The 12,500-nt window shown below is 37.2% G+C and overlaps 2 protein-coding genes across 6 annotated transcripts in view; both read right to left on the minus strand.

Moving 5' to 3' along the window:
- The window catches only part of arid1b (AT-rich interactive domain 1B), a 692,248-nt gene that overhangs the window by 19,308 nt on the left and 660,440 nt on the right, over positions 1 to 12,500 (minus strand). For all 5 annotated transcript variants that reach the window (XM_062041960.1, XM_062041959.1, XM_062041957.1 and 2 more), the window contains one exon: positions 10,521 to 10,653. In XM_062041960.1, coding sequence (XP_061897944.1) covers positions 10,521 to 10,653 — 133 coding nt within the window. The remainder of the gene's footprint in view (positions 1 to 10,520; positions 10,654 to 12,500) is intronic.
- On the minus strand, positions 1,964 to 3,424 carry LOC133646516 (opioid growth factor receptor-like). The gene has a single exon (XM_062041961.1). The coding sequence runs from the start codon at positions 3,210 to 3,212 to the stop codon at positions 2,016 to 2,018; it is 1,197 nt and encodes a 398-aa protein (XP_061897945.1). The 5' UTR covers positions 3,213 to 3,424; the 3' UTR covers positions 1,964 to 2,015.

Genomic DNA, 12,500 nt, shown 5'->3' on the forward strand with positions numbered 1-12,500 from the left:
GGAGGGGGCACGGGAACAGAGGGACAGGAGAAGAGGAAGGAAAGGTTAACCATTTTTCAATTATTTAATATCAATAGATGTTGTAATATTAGCATGACATAAAGGCCAGATATTGAGGGCCAAGGGCCACTGTTATAGAAGACTAAAGACCACAGGGCAGACTTTTCTTTTATTCTATATTTCTCTCATACCTTCACATTTGCACCACACAAATGGATAGTATGATTATATGCAGCATACTATGTGAAAACACAATGAGGACAGCTCTGCTGTTTTTAAGGAATAAGTACCCCTGGGAGTATGTGAAGGCCCTCCAGAGGGCATTTAAGATTAAAGGGGAAAGGTTTATTGAAACTGGGAAAAACTAAAATCAAGAAAAAAACATAAAAATGAATTAACAATAAACCAGATTGAACTTGATTTTAAGAACATACTTAATGACAATCTCATAAAGTTGTATTCCTACGAAATGATTGTATTTCTTTAAGTTATATAATATATTTTTTCTACCAATGTTTGCACACACACACACACACACACACACACACACACACACACACACACACACACACACACACACACACACACACACACACACACACACACACACACACACACACACACACATCAGAATACAATGATATAATTTTTAAATATCAGAATTTTTATATACCGTATATATCAGAATTTTTACTGAAAAGCAAGGTGCTTACATCTGATCTTACAAATGATTTTAAACATAAAAGCAGTGTGTTTTACATCTTTTTTCTATAACCAAATATGATTATAGAAATAAATCTAAAAATAAATCTAAAACATATTGAAGCTATAATGACAAAATTTAAACTGAAAATCAGTGTGTTTTACATCTTTTTATAGCCCCCCCCCCCTATATATATATATATATATATATATATATATATATATATATATATATATATATATATATATATATATATATATATATATAATAATAATAATGGATTGGATTTTATATCGCGCTTCTATATATATATATTGTAACGGCTACTCTGGCGTTCCAAAAAAGTTTCGAAAAAATAAAGCAATGCAGAGTAGTCTTGAGGAGGAGGGGTTTGACTCACTAAATTCCTTAATAAGCACTCGCGGAGATATTTCTAGATTCAAAATGATCATAATTTATTTTCACAAACAAAAAATATTGTCCGTGGTTGACTTTCAACATAATCAAAATAACTTATTTAGCGTGGCTTCAAAGTAACTTGTTTAGCGTGGCTTCAAAATAAGTTGTTTTAGCGTGGCTTCAAAGTAACTTGTTTAGCGTGGCTTCAAAATAAGTTGTTTTAGCGTGGCTTGTTTAGCGGTAAACAAACTGTTTCACTCCTCACTCCTTCAACATGATAGACAGACAAAGGGCCCCCAGCTGTCCTGTCTTCTTAATTATAGGAGGAGGAAGTGGCTCACCAGTAGGAGCGTAAACAGCTGAAAACAATCAGTCAATCACAATGAAATCTAAAACATCCAATAATTCATTAACATCATTCTTGACATTATTTGATTTCATTGTCAAACACTTAATAAATAAATATAGATAGGCTCCAACTGGCTCCAACATCCCGGCCCCTAATTGTGTGCTTTAGCAAAACAATTACATAAATAATAATATTCACAGGAGCCATAATAGAACAATATAATACAAACAATTATGTTCTTCAAATTCAAAATTAATTAAGTTACTTGAGTTATTAGTCAAGTCTCATCAAAGTCCATAGTCATATCTGAAGCGGTCATCGAGTCTGGAGAACCGAAGCCCCCCTCAGTCCATCAAGCTGCTTCCATTAGCAGGCAGAGTTCATCTATTGGTCGTTGAACCGTGTTGGTCTTGGTTTTAACCAAAACACTTCTCACAAAGCCTTTGGCATCTGGAAATGTCTTTACTTGTTCCATGGTCTTAGGTCCATGGCCTTGTTATGTGTTTCCTTGTTCCATGGTCTTGTTATATATTTCCTTATTCCATGGTCTTGTTATATATTTCCTTATTCCATGGTCCATGGTCTTGTTATGTTTCCTTGTTCCATGGTCCATGGTCTTGTCCTTGGTGGAGTCCGTGATTTTTCTTTATCTTCGTAATGGTCTTTTGTGGAAGAAGAATGCCGATGTTTTTCTTTCTTCCTGAACTTCTTAAACTGCCTCTGAATCTTCCTGGGACACCACACAAATGTATCCTTTGGTTCAAAGTGAAGGTAGGCGTAGCGCACCAACTCCTGGCGTTGTTGTTTATCCAGAATCGCAAACAGGAAGTAGTCAAGTACGCTGTGTTTAACACTGGTGAGGTTTTTCTTGACCAGAGTCTCCTCGAGGAAGAAGCGAACGAGCGGTGCCTGATAGTGCTCAAATCCTAGCTCGCCCAGACTCTTTAAGATGCGAGTGATGCGCATGTTGTTGTGCATGTTCTGCTCAAGGTTCCTGAAGCGCTCTTTCCAGTTGTCTGCTCGTGTCACTTCACCCGTCTCTTTGTTAACCAGGCGGACGCCGTAGAAGCCCAACATGAGTTCATAGGACTCCACTAGCCTATTTTTTGCATCCTCATTACTCTTAAAGGCCTCAATTTCCTTCTTGGTGAGTTCAGAAGCCATGTAGTTTACCCCTGGTTCTCGGAGTGGAAACAGCCACTGAATGTATGAGTGAACACTCTCCAGCTTTTTGTAGTCATTCTTCCATTCTTTGAGGAACGATTCAATGTAGACATTATCGGGTGAAGAGGGGAATTTATTGAGGTAAAACTGCAAATTCTTCATTTTGTCCTCTGAGCACTCTTCATCTGCAAGATTAGGGTATCCTCTTCTGTAGTTCTGCATGTCCTTTGCTGCCCTCATGTTTCTGAGCGTGTGATGCCACGATTCTGAAGTCCAACCAGATTTATTTTTGTCTCGACTAGATCGACGATGTTGACCATCTGCGGCCTGGTCCTCTCCATCACTCTCTGTGTCCCAGGTCGAGTCGTAAGCACACACACAGTCGTCCTCCATGATTGCCGTCTTAACTCTGACTGGCATGATTGCAGGTGCACAGTCTTTCCCGGCCCCGGTTGCATCACCGGCTGAAACAAGAGTACTGCTTATAGGGGTTTCTTCTGTCTCAGCAGTGGACTTTGCTTGATTTTCCTGTCTTGGGCCTTTTTCACTTGGAATATGAAGTACAGTAGGATGTTTCATTTTGCAAACATGACACATTAATCTTCTTTTACAATTTTTGCTTAAATGACCTTTTAGTAGGCAACCAAAACAATATCCTTGCCTTCTTAAAAATTCAACCTTGTTGTCATGTGACTGTTTTGAATTGTGAGCAGTAAATCAGAGCATGTTTGCCATGACAATATCCACATGAAGGGATGATACCACTGGGTGTGGTTTGAGCAGGTTGTTGTGGAACAGATGATTGTTTTACAGTGCATCCTGCTGGCTTTATATTCACAGCTACTGAAGTAGCAAAGCTGCTGTGTCTTTGGCTGATTGGTTTTAATTCACTTGTGCTTCTTGGAAGAGGCCTTTTCATTGTTATTTGGTCCTGAATGTCTCCAAACAACGGATCCAAAAGCATCTTGGCATGCTTTTCCACAAAATCCACAAAGTTGTGAAATCTGATTCTCCTGCCGGTTCTCTGTTGTGTCTCATAAGCTGTGCTTCGCCACCTTTCTCTGAGTTTGTAGGGTAGTTTGGATGTAATTAGCCTTAGGTTCGATGGGATATCAAGTTCCTCCAAATACTGTAAATATTGCAGTACATTACAGCATCCTCTCAAATACAGTGCATATGCATGCAGCATTTTCCCATCCTCAGCTTTAATCGCTGTCCAATTCAAGGCTTTTTCCAAGTAAGCTCCCGATATTTTCATCTCATTTCCAAAATGTTCTTTTAAGAGGCGCCTTGCTTCATTATAGCCCCTACTGGCTTCCATGTGCAAACAGCTGCGAACTAAGTCTCTTGGCAAACCAGAGGTAAACTGCTCAAGGTAGTAGAGCCGGTCTTGATCATTATAAGTCTTGTCTTCAATCAAGTGTTCAAATGCATGGATAAAAGACTGATATGCCAGTGGGTTACCATCAAACACCGAAATCTCTCTTGCTGGTAGTAGTAAGGCCGAAACGACGCGTCGACGTAGTCGACGTCATCGGTTACATAAATACATCGACGCCGTTTTTGTGCGTCGACGCGTCGCATATTTACGTCACACTACCGTCATGGCGAAGCGCAAAGCAGACGATGCGAGCGGTGCGAGCGAGGGGAAAAATCACGCCAAAAGTCGTCAAAAGTGTGGGAGTATTTCAATACACAGCCTAATAATGTTGTTGTATGCACACTGTGTCGAGCGTAAATGGCCTATCATAGCAGCACAACGGCTATGAACGAACATTTGAAAAGAAAACCATCAACCATCAACTAGTCAATCGTCCGCGTGAGCATACGTTGTCATCATTACACAAAAACATGAATGTGTCATTTGTATCTGCTAGGGGTGTAACGGTACGTGTTTTGTATTGAACCGTTTCGGTACGGGGCTTTCGGTTCGGTACGGGGGTGTACCGAACGAGTTTCTAAGCTAAAGCTAACTTTAGCTGCTAAAGTCTTAACAAGCTGCTTCGCTCCTTCTGCCTGTCTCAGCACGCAGCATTGTCCCACCCACACAACCATCTGATTGGTACACACGAAGCATTATCAGCCAATCAGCAGTGCGTATTCAGAGCGCTACCAGCCAATCAGCAGTGTGTATTCAGAGCGCATGTAGTCAGCGCTTCAGCGTCGAGCAGATAGGTGTTTAGCAGGTGAGCATCAGGCAGCAGACTCTCCCCAAATGATAATAAACACCTCCCAGTCAACTACTAGTAACATCACTATGAGCCCGTTGACCTTCTAGAAACTTAAACTGCAGCTCAGCTCATTCGCAGTCCTGGCTTGAGGTGAAGGCTAATTACCTCTCAGTTCCAGCCACATCGACCCCTTCTGAGCGCCTATTTTCAGCTGCTGGGAATATTGTAAACAAGAAAAGAACCAGAGCATGTAGACATGCTAACCTTTCTTCATTACAACTGTTAGTCACTCACTGGAATGAGTAGAATTGGTTATTGTGTACTGTGTTGGACTGGATGTTTATTTTGCACATTTTAAAAGCAATACTTAATGTTTACAGTGCTCCAGAATATTTAGATTGGCACTTTTTTGTATTGGATGTTTATCTTTATTTTTGCACATTTTAGCAAATAAGCAATACTTTCACTTTTGTTGAAATGTTTACACTGTTACAGAATATTTCGTTATAAACTTTTTTGCATTGGATGTTTATCTTTATTTTTGCACATTTTAAAGCAAAATAAGCAATACTTTTACTTTTGAAATGCTTATACTATTGCAGAATATTAAGATTTGCACTGGATGTTGACTTTTATATTTGATAATAAATGATAAATGGGTTGTACTTGTATAGCGCTTTTCTACCTTCAAGGTACTCAAAGCGCTTTGACAGTATTTCCACATTTACCCATTCACTCACACATTCACACACTGATGGCGGGAGCTGCCATGCAAGGCGCTAACCAGCAGCCATCAGAGGCAAAGGGTGAAGTGTCTTGCCCAAGGACACAACGGACGTGACTAGGAAGGTAGAAGGTGGGAATTGAACCCCAGTAACCAGCAACACTCCGATTGCTGGCACAGCCACTCTACCAACTTCGCCACGCCGTCCCCACATTAAAAAGCAAATAAGCTACTTTTAATTTTGTTAAAGGTTAAAAGTTTTAAATGTTTACATTGTTACAGAATATTTAGTCATGTTGTTGTCAATGTTGACTGAGTGGCCATACTTCTTTTTTTTTTTAAATAAAAGCCATGCCTTTTGAAAAAACTGGCCTACATTTATTTTTTCATCTTCATTTTGAATAAAAAAATAATCGGTAAAAGGAAAAATAATCTATAGATTAATTGAAAAAATAATCTATAGATTAACCGATTAATCGAAAAAAATAATCTATAGATTAATCGATAGAAAAATAATCGTTAGCTGCAGCCTTAGGTAGTAGAGACAGTTTTTGCTGTGAGACAATGAGTTTTGCGATGTCACTTTGTCTTTGAATAACCATATCCAAGTTATCATGAGCAGCATTGATAACCACATTATCTTGTACAGAGTGATTTATTGGTTGAGTCTGATTTACAATCTGGGTCTTGTGTTTTTCAGTTGCGTTTTTGTCTTGAGGTTTATTTAGATCTTCTGATGTGTTAGTGTTTCTTTTAAGTAGAGGTCTATGGAGACATAAGATGGTTTGGTGAAGTGGGGTCTTGGGTATTGCACCGAACTCTATAAAGTCCACATTGCTCTCCATAGTTTCTGTATCATGGTGAGAATCATAATATTCAGTCATGCCATCACCTGGAGGTTCCTGAGCCACATCATGGCTTTCATGAATTAAATCACTTTGAAGGATTTCTATTTTAGCAGTTGATGCTGTGAGGTCTGCTTCCAACTCCATTTGCTCCATCTTTGCTTTAAGCTTTGTTTCCTCCAGTTGCAAGGTGTGTTTTTCCTTAAGTGCAGCAGCTCGAGCCATTGTGGCAGCTTGTTCCGCTTTGGCAATTTTTAATTCTGAGGATACTGAGGAACATTTGGAGGCTTTTGATCCAGTGGCAGACTTTGATTTGTGAGATACATTTGATATGCTGTCCAGTGGTCCAACTTTTGATTGTGCAATTTCTCTTTTCCATGTTTCAACATCTTTCATAAAATAATTCAAATTTATTATTCTGCGTTCATACCAGTCATAATAATCATGTTCCTTTTCCTCTTCCGATAAGAATTCTTGCACAAAGTTGTGAGCATTTTTAAATTCATCCACAGCTCCTTTAAATACTTCAAATGCATCATTGACTTTATCAGCATTTCTAACATCAGTCATCAAAGTCTTTATTTCATTTAGCCTCCTCGTGCACGCGCCCAGTCTGCCTCTGCGCGAAGCAATGCGCGTTCTCAGCATGTCCTCGTGCTCAGCTGCCGTCTCAGGTGTGCCAGACATCATTCCAGGTAATCACACAGCTCAATTTAATGTCCACTTATTTCATTCTTAAATGTCCTTCCAACATCCTGTTTTATTGCATTTCACATCCACAATCTGTTCGAATGATTCCATACAGCGCAGCGGCGCGTTCATGCGTTCATTGCGTTCATTGCGTCATCAGCTGATTTTACTCACGGCCCGCCGGCTGCTGGCTGTCATCTGTGCAGAGCGATCTTGGTTGGTCTTTTGGGTCTTCAGTGGAGTTTGTTTACTTGTAACGGCTACTCTTGCGTTCCAAAAAAGTTTCGAAAAAATAAAAATAAAGTAATGCAGAGTAGTCTTGAGGAGGAGGGGTTTGACTCACTAAATTCCTTAATAAGCACTCGCAGAGATATTTCTAGATTCAAAATGATCATGATTTATTTTCACAAACAAAATTTTTTTTTCCGTGGTTGACTTTCAACATAATCAAAATAACTTATTTAGCGTGGCTTCAAAGTAACTTGTTTAGCGTGGCTTCAAAATAAGTTGTTTTAGCGTGGCTTGTTTAGCGGTAAACAAACTGTTTCACTCCTCACTCCTTCAACATGATAGACAGACAAAGGGCCCCCAGCTGTCCTGTCTTCTTAATTATAGGAGGAGGAAGTGGCTCACCAGTAGGAGCGTAAACAGCTGAAAACAATCAGTCAATCACAATGAAATCTAAAACATCCAATAATTCATTAACATCATTCTTGACATTATTTGATTTCATTGTCAAACACTTAATAAATAAATAATATAGATAGGCTCCAACTAACACACACTTCTTGTTCTTAGAAATGAAGGCTATTCCACAAAATTGTTTGGGTAACCCCAAAATTTTGAACGATATATATATATATATATATATATATATATATATATATATATATATATATATATATATATATATATATATATATATATATATATATATATATATATATATATATATATATATATATATATATATATATATATATATATATATATATATCGTTCAAAATTTTGGGGTTACCCAAACAATTTTGTGGAATAGCCTTCATTTCTAAGAACAAGAATAGACTGTCGAGTTTCAGATGAAAGTTCTCTTTTTCTGGCCATTTTGAGCGTTTAATTGACCCCACAAATGTGATGCTCCAGAAACTCAAACTGCTCAAAGGAAGGTCAGTTTTGTGGCTTCTGTAAAGAGCTAAACTGTTTTCAGATGTGTGAACATGATTGCACAAGGGTTTTCTAATCATCAATTAGCCTTCTGAGCCAATGAGCAAACACATTGTACCATTAGAACACTGGAGTGATAGTTGCTGGAAATGGGCCTCTATACACCTATGTAGATATTGCACCAAAAACCAGACATTTACAGCTAGAATAGTCATTTACCACATTAGCAATGTATAGAGTGTATTTCTTTAAAGTTAAGACTAGTTTAAAGTTATCTTCATTGAAAAGTACAGTGCTTTTCCTTCAAAAATAAGGACATTTCAATGTGACCCCAAACTTTTGAACGGTAGTGTACTGTATATATATATATATATATATATATATATATATATATATATATATATATATATATATATATATATATATATATATATATGTATATATATATATATATATATATATATATTTATACATATATATATATATATATATATATATACATATATATATATATATATATATATATATGTATATATATATATATATATATATATATATATATATATATATATACATACTGTACATATACATGCACGCACGCACACACACACACACACACACACACACACACACACACACACACACACACACACACACACACACACACACACACACACACACACACACACACACACACACACACACACACACACACACACACACACACACACACACACACACGTGTATTAATAATTACAAAAGCGCACTACATACACTAACTGTCTTACAAAAGAGAGTTAGAATAATACAAAATGTTGGATACAGAGAACATAGAAATCCTTTTTTCATGGAATCTAAATTACTAAAATTGTATGATTTGGTGCAGCTGCACGCAGCAAAAATTATGTACAAAGCTATTTATAACCTGCTACCCAAGAATGTACAACAATTCTTCTCAACAAAAGAAGAGAAATATAACCTTAGAGAAAAATCTAATTTTAAAACATCTTAAGAGACTTAGACTTAGACTTCCTTTTATTGTCCTTCAAATTTGAACTTTACAGTACAGATAAGAATGCCATTTCGTTGCATTAGCTCGTAGTGCAGGATAAAAGAGCAATAAGGTGCAGATATAAATACATAGATTACTGTACAGATAAATACAGTATATTGCACTTTTGCATATGCATCCACGTTTAAGGATGTATGTTATATTGTCTTTATTGTTTGTTTGTTTGCACGTACAACATTTAAGACTTATGGTATATCAGTATGTGGACTTAAACTATGGAATGGGTTGAGCAAAGAAATCAAACATTGTACTAATATGACTCAGTTCAAGATGTTGCTCAAGCTACAAGTGTTTACTAAGTACAAAGAAGAAAAATGTTGATTAATATCTTGAACTTAATTGAAATTTGTGTATGATTCATATCATTATGAGAATCAGAATTGATTTCACTATAGAATGTAAACTGTGTTACAAGATGAGAACAGGAAGTGAAGATATGTGTTAGAAATTGATATGAAGTAGAAAAGGGATAGGATTAAATAAGCCTTACATCTTACTCCTTTTCGGACATGTTGTAAAGAGAAATGAGAATCTGCAAGCTATATGACGTATCACATGTAAATGTTTGCATGTTCTAAATAAACTGATACCATACCATCAATATACACATACATATATACATACAAATACACATTCATATACACGCACACAGGCACACAACACAATATTTGATTTTAACTGAAATGCATTGCGTTTACTCAATATTTTTATGTGAGCCTTTTCTACACAATTGAATGCAACCATTAAATGCTAAGAAAATACAGTTTTACTACTGGTAATCAGTTCATTTCGTGCAGTTTATTTAGTTTATCTCTGTCATCGGGATATGACAGAGAAGATGGAGCCTATCCCAACTGACTGCACGAGAAGAGGCAAGATACACATGTAATTGTGTTGCTCTATGTATTGCTTGTGTCAGTCCTAAAAAAAACTACTACATGGTGAAAAAACATGATTCCTTTTGCTTGAAAAAAATCAAGGATCATATCAGAAAGAATGTCTGATATCTTCTGTTGTAAAGTGGAATAACCTATGAGCTCATGACTTCATCTTCCAATCATAAATGATCAAGTCTCAAGTCTACTTTCCCCTTCCTGTCACAAGACATTTTACAGTGATACAGCTACATGAAACGTAAACTATGACCCAAATGAATCTTGACTGATGCCGCAATGGTGGAAAATGCACTAAGTCAAGATCCAAATAAACAAGCAGTAAGTGTAGAAAAAGAGAAGGTACCTGTTGGGTGCGACCTGTCCAAGAGGGGTGGCCGCACGTGTCGGAGGAATGAGCTCTCCTGCACATTCCACTGTGGAACTGCTGCCAGAAGATTGAGGTGTGTGTGGACCTTGGAGGGAGCCGCCTGAGTTAGCTGGAAGACAGTAATGGTATATGTTAGATTTCCAGCAAGCTTAACTGCAAAATAAACAGCAACAAATGTTCTCCCATTCTCCAGATTTTCATTGTCAGGTATTGGCAGTACCTTGGTTCTGTATTCCAGAGAATACTTTGGACTTTAGGGAAAAACCCTGATGTACATTAGCACTACAGAAAACTGCTCACATAGATGGGAACAACATTACTCTTACTGAGGGACCAGTGAAGGACATAGGAAACATGAAACAGATGGAACTCATTATGAGGGAACCATTCAAATAGTTTGTTCGTTTAAAGTGAAATCATTGATAGAATATTTCGTACCATAAAGGGTCAAACACACAATTTATTTGTCCCTGATAAATAATACTGGCTCCTGAGTGTTTAATTTAAATATTTTATTTTGTAATTTTACGTACTTTAGTGTGTTTTCATTAGTTAATAAATGTTAATTTGTTAAATAAAAACTTTTTTTTTTCAACAAACAATGATAACTGTGCTGTCCAGTTGTTATATTTTGATTTCGTACACTTCTAAGTCTCATGTGCAAGTATTTTGTACGAGATGTTGCATGCAGTTGCAATTCGAAAATGTAAGATGGCAATAGTGTATAGACTACAGTGTGTAGCCTTGTCAGGAAGTCATCTTTCCCAATAAACTGAGTCTAGTATTTTGTTGCACCCTAAAAGGTGTTTATACTGTAAACAATTTTCTTATTAAACACAAGCGGTTTGATAGTAATGTGCATCTTATTTGCAGTTTTCACTATCAAAATTGGAGGAGTTGAAATTGCCAAGTAAAATTGCTAATGCTAATCAGTAGTATGTCTATGGCGAAGCCAATGTAAATTAGCATTGACCTACCACATTTTGAAAAGTGGAGACTCACTGTATGTTTCAGCATTTTCTAGTATCAGGCATACTGATTGATTGATTGATTGCTTGAGAAGTTTATTGACATCTTAAAGAATTGAATCCATGTAATGCTTTAAAAAGGCAAATGGATGGCACAAAAAGCCAAAAGGCTTGATACATTCGATAATAAAGGATATACTGTATAACCTGTGACATGTATATAAAACAATTATGTTAAAAAAAATGGATAAATTATGCACTTGTACACAGTATACATGTCAGGTGATTTGAACAACAATATATAAAAAAAATGGGGGTGGGGGGGGGGGGGTACAGTATATACACTATGTACATGATACTATGTACATGACTATGCACATGTTGACTCCAAGAGTGTGCAAAACAGAATGAGAAAAAATATATACTGTACACTATAACCACATATCACCCTGTTTGATGCTTCGAAGAGTTGCTGGGGATCAATTTTGGTTCAGATCAGGTAGAGGTTGAGCTGAGCCATAATTTTATGGCAGTTTTAAAATTTAGTAGGGAAGTTTGAATTTTAAGGTCTGTTGGTAGTGCATTCCACTGTGTGGTGGCAAAATAGTAGAATGCATTTTTTCCCATGAGAGTCTTGAATTTGGGGGGAACGAGGTCTGAGGAACTCCCTCTCATGTAGTACCTGTGAGCATCACTTACTCTGGTGAAATAGTTGGACAGGTACTTGGGGACAGTTTCTCTGAGTATTTTGAATACCAGGCGTTTTGGTGTACTCTTTCCTCAACTCTAAGCCATCCCAATTTGGTAAAGTGGGCTTGAGTTAGGTGAGTCCTGTATGGGAGTCTGAGCAGGAGTCTCACCAGCTTGTTTTGGGAAGTTTGCAGTTTGGTTTTTAGTGGCCTGGGGATACTGGTGAACCATGAGGTGCAGGCGTAGTCAAAATGACACTGTATGAGGGCACAGGCAAGGGTCTTAAGTGTATCACTGT

Source organism: Entelurus aequoreus, linkage group LG03 (assembly GCF_033978785.1).
Source record: "Entelurus aequoreus isolate RoL-2023_Sb linkage group LG03, RoL_Eaeq_v1.1, whole genome shotgun sequence".
Lineage (NCBI taxonomy): Eukaryota > Metazoa > Chordata > Actinopteri > Syngnathiformes > Syngnathidae > Entelurus > Entelurus aequoreus.

Bases quoted from the DNA above. Each gene is read 5' to 3' on its own strand.
- LOC133646516 (XM_062041961.1), bottom strand. From the start codon at position 3,212: ATGTGTCATGTTTGCAAAATGAAACATCCTACTGTACTTCATATTCCA.